Source organism: Setaria italica, chromosome I, assembly GCF_000263155.2.
Source record: "Setaria italica strain Yugu1 chromosome I, Setaria_italica_v2.0, whole genome shotgun sequence".
In the NCBI taxonomy this organism is placed as follows: Eukaryota; Viridiplantae; Streptophyta; class Magnoliopsida; order Poales; family Poaceae; genus Setaria; species Setaria italica.
The window spans coordinates 28,697,485-28,714,876 of NC_028450.1; the positions used below are offsets into that span (position 1 = coordinate 28,697,485).

Sequence of the window (17,392 nt, forward strand, 5' to 3'; positions counted from 1 at the left end):
TTCAGAGAAATCACAGTAAAGATCAATAAAGCTGAACAATATAGGCAAAATCAACAAAATGTGTAAACCAGAGCAGAACACACAATTTCAACTTGCTGATATGTAAGCATGATCTCAGATAGGACGATGACATTTTACTGAGGTAATTTTTTGTACTCTGTAAGCATGTAACACTCAACTCGGAAGGTAATTTTATTGATGCAATTTCATATACTCTGTAAACACTGTAACAACCAGATCATAAGATGACATTTTACCCATTCGGTTTATTGATCTGTACGCATTCGGTTTTAGTAGTCACCTTTAATATTTTGGTAAATCGATCGATAATTGCTAAGCAATTGTTAATTCACTTCTATTAGAGAAAGTTGTTCTGATCATGTCCAACAATGTGAACCTATCGAGAACCTGACCAACACGGATCATGGATCATTTAATTTAACAATTTAGCTATGATCTGCCCATACTCACATGAAAGTACGTCCTCTCCGGATCGGGCGTTGCCATGGTCCCCGGTGGCACATGTTGGAGAGGAGTCATCACCGACGCTTGGCATTGCAACATGGTTGGAACGATCGTTGATGCATTGCCCTGAGTTATCAGCATTGTTGGCGGAGCCGAACATCTCACCGGTCTCGATTCCGGCGATTGTTCGTTCTGCACACCAAGGAGCACATCCCTTGTAGCAGATGGAGTTACGTCAGCCATGGCGTCCGAATGTGCAGCACCATGGAGCAACCTGGCGCAGGAAAGGGAGTCGCAGCCAATCAATTCTCTCTTTTGATGTCTCTCATGCAACGCTCGCCATTTGCTCCGGTAATGTAGCGCTCGATTCATGTCGCTGCAATAACTACAATAAATACTGTAATCAATCACCGCGCACGGCTTCAGTACACAGCGGCTCGGCGATGCTGGCTCGATTCCACATGGGAACCGCACGGTAAACCCCCCGCCGGCGGTGGAGGTGGAGCGCCGGCGGCTTGGGCAGCAGTGCCCAGCGGGAGGTGGCGGCGGCGCGGCACCTCTGAGTGGAAAGGAAAATCGGATCTGTTTGCCGATACGTTCGATTGGCGTTTCTCTTTTTTTTTTAACCGAGTCCATCGGCTAGCTGGCTAGCTCCCGCACAAGCCGTATTTCAGTTACCGGGTGGCTCGCTGGCTAGCGCTCATCTCGCATCCATCGGCTCGCTCCCTCCAGTCCGCATGAACGGGAAATAAACTGCTCGGCAATAGTAATCCGCCACGTGTCCTGGCTACGAAACAGTCTATTCGTTGTACCACTGCGAGAGGAGGAACAAACTCTGTGGCCCGAGAGCCGTCCATTCGTGCGATGGACGGTCCTGATTGAGTGATCTGGAAATTTGAAGGCTGGATGATTCGTGCAGGGGGAGACGTGGCAGGAGGCTGACTCGGCCTGCGTGGTCAACTCCGCTTGCCGTCGGTCTCCGACACTCCGACTCGGACATGCTCTTCCCTCGCGTTTCGCCATGTCCGACTCCGAGCTGCTCGCGAAGCGGCTCCCGGCGCGCTCAATAAAAGGCGCCTGGTGGCCTCCAACTTCTCCACAGGCCAAAACGAACGCTGTGTTCCAGACTTCCAGACATGACGACTGTGGCTCGCATCCTGCTCTCCGTGTTAGTGGCGCTCCTCCTCGTCGCCGGCCCGTGCCACGCAAGGCCAGCGCCGCAACACACTACAGCCAAGTCGGCGGCGAGTGCGAAGGCGGCGGTGGACGGCATCACGGCCATCTACAACTTCGGCGACTCCCTGTCGGACACCGGGAACCTTCTCCGCGAAGGCGGCGCCACCGGCGTGCTGCAGCACACCACGAGCCTCCCTTACGGCTCCGCCATCGGCGGCGCCACGGGGCGGTGCTCCGACGGGTACCTCATGATAGACTTCCTCGCCAAGGACCTTGGCCTGCCGCTGCTCAACCCATACCTCGACAAGGGCGCCGACGACTTCACGCACGGCGCCAACTTCGCCGTCGCCGGCGCCACGGCCCTCGACGCGGCGGCGCTCGCGACGAGAGGGGTCTCCGTACCCCACACCAACAGCTCCCTCGCCGTCCAGCTGCAGCGGTTCAAGGACCTCATGAGCGCCACCACCCGGTCCCCGCAGGAGGTCCGCGAGAGGCTGGCCCGCTCGCTGGTCATGGTCGGTGAGATCGGCGGCAACGACTACAACTACGCCTTCGCGGCGAACAAGCCAGCGGCCGGCGGCGCGCACAACCTCTACAACTTCGGCCGCGTCGCGACCGGCGTGGTCGAGGCGCTGGCGCTGGTCCCGGACGTGGTGCGGTCCGTGACGGGCGCGGCCAGGGAGCTCCTCGACATGGGCGCGACGCGGGTGGTGATCCCGGGCAACTTCCCGCTGGGGTGCGTGCCGAGCTACATGTCCGCGGCGAACGAGACGGACCCGGCGGCCTACGACGCCAACGGCTGCCTCGCGGCGCTCAACCTCTTCTCCCAGATGCACAACGTGCTGCTGCAGCAGGGCATCCGGGAGCTGCGCAGGTCCTACCCGGCAGCGACGATCGCCTACGCCGACTACTTCTACGCGTACGTGCGGATGCTGCGGGACGCCGGCAAGACGGGGTTCGACGAGGGGGCGGTGACCAAGGCGTGCTGCGGCGCCGGCGGCGGCAAGTACAACGTCGACATGGACCGGATGTGCGGCGCGCCGGGCGCGTCGGTGTGCGCGAGGCCCGACGAGCGCATCAGCTGGGACGGGGTGCACCTGACGCAGCATGCGTACAGGGTCATGACCGACTTGCTCTACCACAAGGGATTCGCATCCCCGGCGCCTGTAGAGTTCCAGCGTTCCTGAAGATCGGCAGGAGTCCTTCGTTAGATCCACTGTTGTTGGTGTTTCGAATTTTGTATACTTTTCACTTAGTTAGTCTTCCACCTTTGTTTTCTGTTGTAAATAATAAAGTTAAAAGCAACCTGTGTATATTCAGTTGACTCGCCAGCTCAAGAAGCATGTAATTTCTCACATTTGCTTCACTGGTTACACGAGTGCATCTCCTTTCCTCCATATGTGCTGTTGCAGGGCATATTTTGGTCGCCAGTAAATTTATACGCTACAAAATCTTACGATTAAAATCAATTGCAATGAAATCAACTTCATATAATCATATTACAAAACTTTGTTCCATAACTTGGAGCCCTTCTCTCCATTGCCGCGCCGTTGCACCACCGTTCCAGCTACATTAGCAATTTTGTCAGCTGCTCGGTCCAAAAGGCCTTGAGTGGTCCAAGGTAGCCTACTGCTTATTTATTTCTTTTATTTTGTTTGAATTTTCTCATTTCAATTTTTCCTCCGATAATGGATAATCCCTGGCTGCTTAGATACAAAGACCATACGCACGCTGCCGAGGTTGCCGGCTTACACAGTTCGAAAACAAACAGAACAGAGCCAGTTTTAGACAAGCCAAAGCCAGCGAGGCAGCAGAACTAAACACCCAGGAAAATAAAAGACTTGCGGGAAACTACGAGAAACCATCCTCGTGCCTCCGGTCATCTTGCCATTTCTGGAACTCCTTCATCCAAGTCCTCATCTTCGCCCACGTTACTGAAAACACGGCATTAGTTGACTTAAGCAATTCCCTGTCAGACGCCCTCAAGAGCACACCCCATTTCTGCAAGTGAGAGGAGAGTTTAAACAACAACTTCATTAGTTGACTTAGGTAATTTCTTTTCGATCACCATTCTGCTTCTTGTGGTCCAAAGCACCCAAGCTATTATAGCAAAGAGCCAAAGATAAAAGGCTTAAAGGTATAGTTGCTGCACCCCAGAGGGATCCAACCCTCAAAAAAATCCTGCATATTTTGAGGTATTTGGTCCCAAAAAAGTGCTTCCTTGAAGCATGTCCATATGAATTTAGCAATGTCACACTGAAAAAACACATGATCTACATTTTCTAGCACCCCACAAAGGATGCAGTTGACACTGCCCTTTCACCTTTTCCGTTTGCAAAGGCTGCCTTGTTTGCATTCTTTTTTGTAGAGCGTATAAAATAAAAAGGCATGTCTCACTTTTTCCCTTTTTTCAAATCTGAACCGCGGAGTATTCAACGCACCGGCGGAGCGCCACCCGTCTGGCAAGCCACCTAAAATCCCCGCGACCGTAAAGAATATTTTATGTGTATTTAGTCAAAAAAAGATGAATATATTATCACAATGTAAATTTGTATGTGCAGCGTTAAATTTTATTTTGTAGAAGTGTATCCCAATATGTATATTTTTGAACATTTTGAATAACTAAAAGGTAATTGCCCGTATTATTTTTTATTTTAGAATATTGTAATTTGGGAATAATTATTAATTCTTTATGGTTCCGGCCTCATGAAGACCATTATAACCGAATAAAAGAAGTGTTCTTTAAATATTAGCGGATCATTAATTTGTTTCAAGTTACGCGGACCACTTGCTAACAGCTATGAACAAAAAATGGCTTTCATGGCTTAGAACAGCTTTGCTGGTTTGTATGAAGCTATTTTGTTCTCTAGACGCACAAGTCATCAATTGTCGCACGTGCAGCTAGGTACCACTGTTATATAAGCTTTAGGCATATCTATATATTTTTTATATAATATAAACCCATCTACCATTGTTATAAAAACTTGCTACTAACACCAGCGATGCCAAAAGCGTCAGGCGTGCTGCTGAGACCTACTACGAATTGTCAACGCATGCATGGCCTAGCAGCCGGCTACGAATTGTCAACGCATGCATGGCCCGGCAGCCCACCAAGCACATCCGGTCGGGTCCAGCTGCCTGCTTGCTGCTTTGCTGCTGGCACGGGGCCAGCCCATTGCTGTATTGGTGGAGCAAGGCTAACGCTGTCTCTGCGTAAATGCCACCGCCCATTCCGTCATGGCTCGTCGCTGAATTTTCGTCGGAACCGGAATCCAATATTCGGTCGCCGCTGGCTGTGCGGACAACACCAGATGGGAGAGAAGGATGTGGGCAACTCATTTTTGGGGTGATGGAGAGGAGATCTAGGTTGGGATGGTGCAGCTACGGGATCTAGGGTTTAAACGTTTGTGGGGTTTCGTTGTTGCTTGACGTATGGCGCCTGGTCTCTGGAGTCGGAGTAGCTCGGGAGAGCATGTGGATTCATTTCGGATAGATAGACGACAGTCTTCTTCTGTAGATCGCAATGCACGTGGCAGCTGTGTTCATGTCGGTACCTAGATATCCCGAGGATCGAGGAGTGAAGGCAGTTTAATATTAGGTAGAGATAACCGTAAAAACTCGCGCAATAAAAACTCCTTCCCGGTCTACCGATGTGTAAAATCAAATGGCACCTTCACACCCACGTTTCCGTATCCCGGCGATGGCGGCACGGCCATAGGCATTCATGGCGGCCCGCACCCCGAGGCACCTCTTCCCCAAGCACGGCACGGGGTGGGGCGCTCCACGGCGGCGGATCCGAGCGGGCGATTGTGGTCAACTGGCGGCGGCGGATCCGGATCCACCAGGTGACGGCGACGCCCCCCCTCAAGAGGAAGCGCCTGCGCAGCTCGTCCTCTCCTATCGAAATCAACGACGAGCTCTGGATTTGAAGGTTTTGGTGGGGAGCGGCAAGTGCCCTGATCCCCCACACGGACACGGCGATGCTGCTGCTGCGAAGCCATGGAGGCGGCAGCGCGCGACGCGCCCCCTTCACCACTAACACGGCCCCTTCCCCGTCGCTTTTTCCGCTTCGGCCGAAGGTGAAGCCTAACCCTCCAGCACTGAGTGGTGACTTCCGGAGCTGTGCTAAATTATTTTGATCCAATCAATAGATATTTCTGATCTGCGGAGAGCGGCTGGAGCCCGTCCTCCTTACTGATGTCTCTCCCCTCGCGCACATATACCTGTGCAGTCTAGTGGCGCATGTCTCACCAGCGGCGTGTAGGCAACCTGTTCGATGAAATTCCCCTAAAGAAACATCTAGCCAGGCAAGAAATTACTTCTAATATATGTATTTTCTTTATTAGATGTGTGTTCATCTGATGCGTGCCTTTTCTTTCTAGTTGTGCTCGGTCTGTTCCTTCCACAGATTTACGGTTATGTTCTCTTGCGATTTGTTTTCAGATATGCATGTCAACCGACATGAATCTGCACCAAGTAGACGAGCAAGGCACATGCTGTGCCTCGTTGTGCTGGCCAGTGATAGGTGCCTAGTTCTCTACTTCATGCTGCCGGCCTGCCATCGGCCAAGGCAAGTCCACATGACTCTGAAATTATCTGTCATATTCAAATGGAATTTAACTGAAACCAATTAGAATTTAGTAATTTTGATGTACTAATACATCCCTTTGAGATGCATGTTAAAGTATAGGCATATTCTAATTGTACTGGAATTATTTCCAGGGTTTGATCTTTAGCAGGATATGGGTAAGGGATCTGATTTTTTTTAAAAAAAAATTGTAGCAAGCTACTTAATTCTGGCATCCGGCGTGCTGATCGGCTCATGCCATACAAATCAATATATGATGCCATTGTATACAAATCTGTTAGTGGGTTATTTCTTGTATCATAATGAATTTTCATTGAGCAGTACATAGTGCCATAGTGTTATTCATAAAATTCAGTAAATATACTACAATTCAGAAAAGAGGAGTATAATACTGCTTAGCGATGAGTATATACTCCCAAAGACATTCAGATATTTGTTTTCAATTCCGTTCCAATTAGAGTTTGCTTCTATGTGCAATATGTTCCATGTGCACTTGTGCTTGTTGTATACTTATTTCAGGTGGTGGTGCTGCGGGCATGGTGGTGCTGTATGGCGGCATCATATAGTGGATGGTTATGGTGCTTTGCACCAATCAAAGGGATTAGTTGGAGGCCGGCATCGTCGTTCATTCCCACCACCAACCGTGGCCACCTAGCATTCAGAAAAGAACATACCATAGGCTTCTGTTTGATGGAACGCAAGCACGATTTAGCTAGATGATGCTTCCCATTGGTGATCTTCATGTTTGCAGTACAAGTTTACTAAACTTGCAAAATATAGTCAACAAAATTTTTGTATACCAAATAATTGCTTCTTGTTTTGGTGGCCTTCTAATGAATCTGTCATATTTACGGTTACATATAACGGATATTACTTCTTGTTTGATGCACAATTGTGAAGTTTAAAGATTATTACCATATCAAGTCTTTACAAAAACACTGCTCTAAATTTTTAAAATTACTTCTTTAAAGTCATTGTGGAAATTACTTCTTTATGTTTTCAAATTACTTTTTTGAACAATAAAGATGCCAAACCATCACAAAGATGTACTAAACTTTGAACCCGTATGCATAAAAGTCCATGAAGTAAAAGAAAAATGAACACGCGTATACGCAGCGACCACAACTACTAGTATGCAGGATCCTGCCGTGAAATTGCAAATCACAAATGAGCAGTAATGTTTTCGCAACTAATAACTTATAGTCAAATGAGTAATATTTCTCATGGCTGAAGCAATAACAATATTTCTAGTTGGCATGCGGCATTGAGAAATAATTTTTTAATACCCCAGAAGTAATATTCTCACAAACACGGCTAACCTGAAGTTTTCTATGGAATCCTAAGTCTAATATCTGGGTGTCTCTGCATTAATATGTGCTACGTGTTTCCTGGCTGCATGCAATTTGTGAGAAGAAAAAAAGAATCTTCCATGCTACCTTAGATCACTCGTATCGTCAATGCGGACATTCTTAGAATTCATATCTAGCATATGCACGCAGTTTGAAATTTGAATTCCTGTCATTCATGCGTGCGTAGCATGCTTCCTAGGATCTCTCTCTCCCTCTCTCTTGCTGCATGCATGCAAGTGTTATTAACAGCTCCCTGAAATCTTTCATTTTACATGCATGCAGTCCTACACGCCCTGAAATCTCTCTCGCTGAAGTAATAAGCCATGTGAGCAAGGAGTATTTTCTTCCAAGTAAAGAAGTAATTAGTCAAATTAAAAAAACTCGTAACATTTAAAATCACTCTCGTAGGATTAGTACTAACAATTACTTCTTTTAAAATAAATCACTCCTCTCATTGAAAAGTACTACTCTAATATGCAAAATTATTCCTTACTCCTCTAAGACGATGCAGAGCTATGTTCTTCAGAAAATACTCTTTTGAAGACTTCATATTACTCCTCTAAGCTTATAATTACTCGTACAGTACAATGCATTTCTTCTCCATCTAGTATTACTAGTACAAGCCGACGCAAAAATACTCTTTTGAAGACTAAATCAGCGTATTACGACAATGGCCAGTAAAATCAATTCACTCGTGGATCGGTGGATTACAGTTGTAGGGATTGATGAGCTGACTATTAAAATCAGCGTATCAGCAGCCTGGGATTCGATTTTACGGTTGCAGGAACCAATCCACCGTGTTTTTACGGTTGCAGCCACCTGCCGGCCTCCGGTGACGAGCGCCGCCGGCGCGCTAAATAATGTTCAGCGCGTAGCGTGCCAAATAGCACCGCTGTAAAACTAACATTCGTCCTGAGGCTTAGTACCGGTTGGTTTTTGACCCGGTACTAATGTAAGTATTAGTACCGGATCTAACAGCTAGTTCCTCAGGAGCCTCCCGTGACTCTCTTTAGTACCGATTGGGGGCTCCAAATAATACTAAAGATCACCCATCACTATCGGTGGGTGAAATCATGTGCCTTCTTCCTCCTGCCTGAGCCATTTCCTCCAGCTCGGGCTTCATCTATTCATGGCGAAATAGGGAGGTGCTCCAGTTAGAAACTTCATCCTCCCTTGATACATGGTTAGTATACTAAGTTTTTTATACTTTAGAGCTAGAATAATTTGTGATTTTTAGAATAAGGTACAACCGAGAAATTTTTCATTTATATGCATGTGTTATTTAGAGCTCATATATGTAATTTTTAGAATAAGCTACATTTTTTTGATGCTGTTTTGTATTAGTCAAAGAAATTGATATGAGGTTAGAGGAATCATTCTATAGTTTAGTCCTTTACAAATATAATTTGTTCATATTTTAGTCATTTGCAAATATAAGCGAGATAAATTGTGGTACATAGAGATAATAAGATGAAATAGAGGTATGTAATTAGTCATTTTTAGAAAAAAGCTATAATGGAGAAAATTTTCATTTATATGTTATATTTGAGCTAAATAAATTGTGGGGAAAAAATATAATTTGTTCATAGTTTAGTCATTTGCAAACATGGGTAAAATAAATTGTGGTACATAGATATGGCTACTGCTACTGGAGGTAGTAGCGATGGTAGGGACGATCATCGTTTCTCTCGTGGTAAGGGGAAAACCATAGTTGGTCCTCATGGTAAGCCGAAGAAAATGAGCATGTAGGAGAGAGCAATGCTTCATTATTTGGAAAGATGTCATGAAGATGCTGTTGCAGCGGGTCAAGAACCTCCTTTTGTTGATCGTTATGCTCCACTGCTAATCCCCGGGGTTTTAGGTCCACTGAGTACTACCGTCGCAGGAGGCATAAATAAACCATAGGATGAGGTTGGGTCAGCTAAACCTTCATCTTCGCCGCCCAAGGATGTTTAAAGTCCTCCTAGATAGTACTCAGTTACTGGTTTCTCGTAGTGTATCATGTTATTTAGGTCTGAAATTTAAATTTGTAAATTTCTATTTAAATTTTTAGCAACATTTGAGTTTGTCATAGTGTATCATGTTGTTTGGGTCTGAACTTTAAATTTGTGTATTTCTATCTAAACATTCAGCGACATTTGAGTTTGTCATAATGTATCATGTTGTTTGGCTCTGAAATTTAAATTTTGTGTATTTCTATCTAAACTTTCAGAAATATTTGAGTTTTATGAAATTTGTATCATATTTGTTATATTTCATGTATAATTCTATGGATGATCAGAATATCTTTGGTTCGGTAATACTTTGTAGATAGATCAGCAATGGATGTACGGAGTGGACAAACGCTCTATGGAGTACATTAATGGATTGCGTGGTTTTCTCGATTTGGTATAATCCAACAAGCCACCGTCCAGTTTCATTTATTATCCATGCTGAATTTGCAAAAAAAAAGAAGGATTACTCATCCAGAAAGACTATTCACGCCCACATATACAGTTTTGGATTCATGCTAACTATTTCGTTTGGAACAAGCACGAGGAAAGAGGAGTTATAATGGATGATGATGATGATGATGATGATGAAGAAAATGATAACTACATTCCTGACTGGACTCAAGGAGGTGCCTTTGTGGATGCTGCAATGGGCGAGGCTGAAGAATAGATGGTTGCAGAAGAAGGTCTTACCGATGATCTAGGTCAGGTGTTGTGAGATGCAAAGGAAGACTGCGAGAATGTGAAGGAATCAAAGAAGTTAGAGCGTATGTTAGATGATCATAAAAATTATTATACCCAGATTGTAAACAGGGGCACAAAAAGTTGGGCACCACATTGGAAATGCTGCAATGGAAAGAAAAAAATGGAGTTTCTAGCAAGGATTTTGATGAGTTAATGAAAATCACAAAGAACATGCTTCCCAAGGGGAACAAATTGCCATCCTCAACGTACGAAGCTAAAAAGGTTGTTTGCCCTCTGGGTTTGGAGATACAAGAGCTACATGCATATCCTAATGACTGTATCCTCTATCGTGGTGAGGAATACGAGAAATTGAAGGCTTGTCCTATGTGCGAAGCGCTGTGTTATAAGATCAGGCAAGATGACTCGGGTGATGTTGTGGGGCAGGCTAGCAAGAAGAAAGTTCCTACGAAGGTACTTTGGTATTTCCCTGTGGTACCGCGCTTGAAGCGATTGTTCAGAAATAAGGCGCATGCAAAGTTGATGCGTTGGCACAAAGATGAACGTAAGAAAGATGAAATGATCAGACACCCCACTGATGGGTTCCAGTGGAGAACAGTTGACAGAGAATTTTTCGAGTTTGAAAAGGATGCAAGGAGCATACGGTTTGGTTTAAGTACAAATGGATTCAATCCATTCGGTGAGTTCAGTAGTAGTCATAGCATTTGGCTTGTGACCTTATGTATGTTCAACCTTCCGCCCTGGATGTGCATGAAGCGGAAGTTCATTATGATGCTAGTAATTATCCAAGGCCCAAAACAACCTGACAACGATATTGATGTTTACCTAAGACCGTTGGTTGATGAACTTTTACTGTTATGGAAGGAAAAAGGTGTACGTGTGTGGGATGAGAACAAAAAAGAGAGTTTTAATCTATAAGTATTGTTGTTCATGACCATCAATGATTAGCCGACGCTTGGTAATCTATCCGGACAGATAAACAAGGGATATCGAGCATGCACGCATTGTTTAGATGATACTTGCAGCATGTATTTGAAACACTGTAGGAAGGTCATGTATACGGGACATCGTTAATTTCTTCCTGCTAAGCACCCATTAAGAAAGAAAGGGAAATATTTTGAAGGGGAGGAAGAAAAATGTACTAAACCCGTTCACCGTAATGGTAAACGTGTATTTTCTATGATAAAGGATGTAAGGGTAGTCTTTGGTAAGGACTCTTGTAACCAACCTGTTCTGAACGACGAGGATGGACATGCACCCATGTGGAAGAAAAAGTCTATATTTTGGGAGCTACCTTATTAGGAAGTCCTTGAGGTCCATAGTGCAATCGATATGATGCACCTAATGAAAAATCTTTGGATGAACGTGCTTGGCTTCCTGGGTACATGTGGAAAGGTAAAAGATTTAATTAAAACACGTCGGGACCTAAAACGTATGAAATAACGAGATGGCCTACATCCAGAAAAGAGAGATGATGGTCCTTACTTCCATCCTACCAGTTACACTCTCAGCAATAATGAGAAGGAAAGCTGCTTGAATAGTATCAAGGTCCCATCAGGCTACTCCTCTAATATACATGGAATAATAAATATTAAAGAGAAGAAATTTATAAATCTAAAGGCCCATGACTGCCACGTCCTAATGACATAATTGCTGCCTATTGCACTGAGGGGTATTCTATCAAAGAATGTGAGAATGGCAATTGTGAAGCTATGTGCATTCCTCAACATGATTTCTCAAAAGGCAATCCATCCAAACAATCTACTAAAGCTGCAGAATGACGTGGTGCAATGCCTTATCAACTTTGAGATGGTCTTTCCATCTTCCTTCTTTAATATCATGAACCACCTTCTAGTCCACCTTGTTGAAAAGATTTTTATTCTCGGTCATGTATTTCAATATAATATATTCCCTTTCGAGAGGTTCATGGCAGTTCTAAAAAAGTATGTTCGTAATCATGCCCATCCAGAAGGAAGCATCGCAAAGGGATATGGAACACAGGAGGTCACTGAGTTTTGTGTTGACTTTATTGACGACCTGAATTCGATTGGAGTCCCTATATCACGTCTTGAGGGGAGACTCAAGGGAAAGGGCACACTAGGGAGGAAAGCTCAGATGGACATCGATGAGAGTACATCTCGTAAAGCACACTTCATGGTCCTGCAACAATCATCCCTGGTGGCTCCATACTTGGAGGAGCACAAGACCATTGTACGGTCCTCAAACCAGGGGAAGACTGATGCATGGATTACACATCATGACATTGATACTTTCGCCTCTTGATTACGGCGACAACTGATGAGTGATGACATGATTGAAGAGCAACTAGTATAGGGTCTATATCTCAGTATCGACATTCCAAGGATACGAAATAAATGGGTACACATTTTACATGACCAAAAGAGCACAAACCAAAATAGTGGTGTCTGTATAGATGCAATAGACAACAATGGAAAAAAAGACAGATATTATAGTGTCATTGAGGAAATATGGGAACTCGACTATGGACTTTTGAAAACCCTATTCGTCCTAGCCAATGATGTGATTCAAGTTTTCTATATGAAGGACATGTCAAGCAAACCAAAACAGAAGGGTGCTAATAAGTCAGATGAGCGCCACAAAGTTCTTCTAGGGAAAAAAATTCATTGGAGTTGAGGACAAAACTGACATTTCAGAAGATTATGATCAGTTTGATGATCTTCCTACATCTTCGGTCGAGGTTGACCCAAGCATCCTATTAGCCAAAGAGGACGCTCCATACATACGCCGCGATCACAACCAAGGGACGTTCGTCAAGAGGAAGGTTATTAACGTTCCATTAGATGATGACGTGTAATGTATTAAAACCATTATGCTGTGTTTTGTGGTGAAGTGACAAATTAATGTAACAACGCATTGTAATGATATGTAATGTATTGTGGTCAACTCATAAAGTTTTGTGGTCAATGACAAAGTAATGTAATAATATTCTATGGAGTTATTAAACAAGAACTAATTTTTGCATGGTTAAAATATTAATTATTTTCATTTTTTAGCACCATTAAATATTAAAGAATAAATTTAGATACAATTAAAGAAGTACATGACTTAGCTATAGTAAACACGTTAATAACACTACAGGCACTATTTTTTTAGATTTTTGCATGGTCTAAATATTTTTTTAATTTTTAAGTTAACATAAGTATTATGATAATTTACAACCTATTACTAACTTAATATTACTAATTTTACTATGTTTGATATTTAATTGCATCTAATATTTTTATTATGTAGATCTAATCAACATCAAGATAACAAACTTCTTTTTGTAATTTTATGAACGTTATTTGATTTACTATGCAATAAATAAATATAATAGCAATTTTAAAAGAAAGGAAATAAAATATTTGTCTTGGCGGGAACTGAAACAGTGGAAGGGATGCGTTTTCGTTTCACGCACGGCGACCACCTTTAGTATCGGGTGGGGTGGCCTTTAGTAGTGGTGGTAACCACGACCTGTTACTAAAGGGCATTAGTACCGGGTGGGGGTGAGGTTCGGTACTAAGGGGGATAAAAACCCCATCCCCTTCCTCCCCAACACTTAGCCGCGATCATTGTCCCCTTCCTCACTGGATCCTCCGCCGCCGCCCCTCCTCCATGCCGCATGCCCCCCCATCGCCCTCGTCGCCACCGTCGCCAGCGCCCAACCCCTACGCCAGTGCCGCCCATCCTCCATGCCGGTGCCACCCCTCCTCGATCGGCGCCAACCCCTCCTCGACTGCCACCACCCCGGCCTCCTCCACCATACCGGTGCCACCTCCACTCTGCCACCGCCGACCTCCCACCCGACACCAGCGACACCCCCGACCCGGCCGCCGGCACCTCCCCCACTCCGTCGCCCCTCCTCCACCGCCGCCGCCCCTCCTCCACCGTGCCAGTACCGCCTCCTCCACTCCACGCCAGCTTCCTCCCCATCGACGCGCTGCCGGCTGGCCTCCTCGACACCGGCGCCGCCCCCGACCCGGCCGCCGGCGCCTCCCCCACTCCGCCGCCCCGACACCACCGGTGCCGCCCCCGACCCGTCCTCCACAAAGCGCAACCGGCCGGCCGTGGGCTCCGTCTTCTTCGCTGACGTAAGCCCGCGGCCTGCTGATGTTATATTTTTTGTTTTCTCTTTTTTATTTCTAGAAATGTTGAATTAGCATGTTGAATTAGCTAGAAAATATAGAAAAATTCTTGAATTAGCTAGAAATCCTATTTGTACAACATACCATGTTAGAAAATCATGTTAATTGTTAGAAATGTCTAGAAATACTAGAGAATTACTTTGATACTTTTAGAAATTACCAAATTATTTTTGAAATCGTGTTAATTTTTATAGTGTTACAAAATGTATAAATATTAGTCATTCATTTCGTAGTCAATTATTATTACAAAATGTATAAGTTTTATTTAGTTATTCTTTTTTGTCATTTACTAGTAATTCACAGTAAATAATAATTGTTGCAGTCATTTATTGTAACAAATTGTATAAGTGTTTAACTCTTTTGTTGTTGTCATTTACTAGCAATTCACAATAAATATGGTTGTAGTCATTTATTGTAACAAACTGTATAAGTGTTTAATTCTTTTTTTGTGTCATTTACTAGCAATTCACAGTAAATATTATTGTAGTCATTTATTGAAAAAAATTGTATAAGTGGTTAATTCTCTTATTTTTCATTTACCAGTAATTCACAGTAAATATTGGTGTAGTCATTTATTGTAAGAAATTGTATAAGTGTCTCATTTTGTTAGTCATTTATTGTTTGACAATTTGTACAACTTATAGTCATTCTTAGAATAATTCTTTTTATATTATTTTAGTTACAATGGCACGATCAGAGGACATGCAGGCCTGATTGGACGAGGAATACCTAATGGACTTGATTGCTCAAGATCGCACGAACGATCCACCAAATGAAGAGGTCGATCACAGCCAAGCTGACATCTACCTCAACATGTTTGGTGATGGCAATGAGGAGCAACCAACTGCTAGGGAGGCAATGATGGACAATGAGGCGAGGTATAGCAATTATTATACATGATTTGAATTCTCTACTTATCAAGATTATTGGAATTAATAGTTCTTTCATTTTTTCAGCCATCTGGATCGAGCAGGCCTAAACAGAAACGAGGCCCGAAGAAGAAGTTAGAGGGCTATATCATCATCATGTAACTTAATGAAGAGGGTGAACCAACTGCTCCATACAATACTAAGACCAAATTGGTGAATCGAGTGGGGTTTCTTGTTAGGGATAACATCCCCATAAGCTTTCAGAATTAGAAAAGCCCTAAAATCAATGAGAGTGTGGTCCCCACAAGCACGGTCCCCATAAGTACAGTCCCCGAGTGAGAGAAGGAAATGTTATGGGAGCAGATAAAAGAAAACTCCACGTTCGAAGGTGTAGATAAAGAAAAAGTAAAAGATTGGGGTTTTCGGAAGGGTGCAATTGCTTTTCAGACATACAAGAAGAACCATAACAAAGACTACGTAAAGAAAGGCCTTACACCAAATTTCACGAAGCACCCGAAGTTAAGAGATCACTGTGATTTATTTGTGCAGATCAAGCAGTCGCAAAAGAGCGATAAGGCAACTAAAACCAACACCAACAATGCTCATCGGAAGCAATACTGTCATCATCTTGGGCCAGGAGGTTACAAGAAGGGGATCATCAAATGGCAGAGGATGAAAGTTGACATAATTGCTAAGAGAATAGTACCGACGACTCTCGAATGGCCGGAGTGAGCAAAGCATTGGTATTATACTCATGTTGGCACGCTCAATCCCGAAGATGGATCATTTGTGTTCGGCTAAGAATTAAGAGAAGCGGCTACGAGGCTTGTTGAGTTAATAAAGGCTACGGTCGAAGGATCTTTCGTGCCTGATCGAGAGAAGGATGAGCTGACTATGACACTAGGTAATCCAGAACACGCTGGATGTTGCCGAGGCAAAGGAGTAATTCCATGGGAGTTTGCCTTTCATGAGCACATTGATTCCTACAAAAGTATGCCGTACAAATTCAAGTGAGTGTGTTTCCTATCTCTTTTATTTTTCGAACTAGCAGTTAAAAATAAGAGTAAATAGCTTTTCACTATGCATATGTGTACAGCTTCCACTGGATACTCCTTATTATTGTGGTTGATTGAAGCATGGTCTATATCCTGGACTCTCTGAGGAGACCAAGAAATCAATACACTGACCTCATAGACATGCTTAACAGAGCATGGGCTCGCTTCCGTCAACATCACTCAAGTGAATTCAAGGAGCAACTTCATATCCACTCTGAATTCCCGGTATGAATTGAATTTGCACATCTCGTGTCACTTCCTTGAACACAACAAATATTTCATAATCAGAGTACATATACAAATTTCTTAACAATAAATTAATTCTAATTGTGCAGATCCATTGATCTAATATAATAGCCTTTGCTAATGACACAGATTATGCACATGAAGGAAGAACTCCTCGGAACAGAAAAAATCAGGGCAATTCAAGAACAACTCAGTGGATTTTTTTCTGGATGAGGTAGTAAATCCAGCGGGAGAGTTCTATAATGATGGATTAAATCTGCATCACCGTCAAGACTCGGGTTCAGAATAGTTGATCCAAAATGTTGAACTTGGAGAGTTGATGTAATGTAATATTATTCATATATGTGTATGCACAATATGTCTATGTATAATATTATTTCAAATGTAAAATTAGAGATCAAATACAACTTTATGTATATTGTATATTAGAACTAGTATACGTAAAGGAAACAAATACGAAATACTAATATAGAATAAAGAAACAGAAAAGAAAATGGTATGGGAGAAAGAAAAGAAAAAAGAATTTAGTACCGGTTGGGGAGACCAACCAGTACTAAATTGGCCTTGGCCACGCGCGACATGGCAGCCAATTTAGGACCTCCTTTAATATTAGTTATTTGAACCGGTACTAAAGGACCCCTTTAGTACGGACTTAGCAATACCGGTTGCACAACCGGTACTAAGGGGGGTTTGGACCCGGTATTGAAGGCGCTTTCCCCAGCAGTGTAGGCCCACCCTACACACACATACATATACACACATATACATACACTTATATCTAGATA

At 43.7% G+C, this 17,392-nt stretch overlaps 1 protein-coding gene and 1 long non-coding RNA gene across 2 annotated transcripts; both read left to right on the plus strand.

Moving 5' to 3' along the window:
- The first annotated feature begins 1,580 nt into the window (after window positions 1-1,580).
- Window positions 1,581-2,975, plus strand: LOC101769918 (GDSL esterase/lipase At5g45910). The gene has a single exon (XM_004952824.3). It carries the CDS (start codon window positions 1,602-1,604, stop codon window positions 2,826-2,828), a length of 1,227 nt encoding a protein of 408 aa, XP_004952881.1. The 5' UTR covers window positions 1,581-1,601; the 3' UTR covers window positions 2,829-2,975.
- A 2,299-nt stretch (window positions 2,976-5,274) lies between these two features.
- LOC111256702 lies at window positions 5,275-7,086 on the plus strand. Its single transcript, XR_002676926.1, has 2 exons — window positions 5,275-5,720; window positions 5,793-7,086. It is a non-coding gene; the product is annotated as an uncharacterized LOC111256702 (long non-coding RNA).
- Window positions 7,087-17,392: the final 10,306 nt, after the last annotated feature.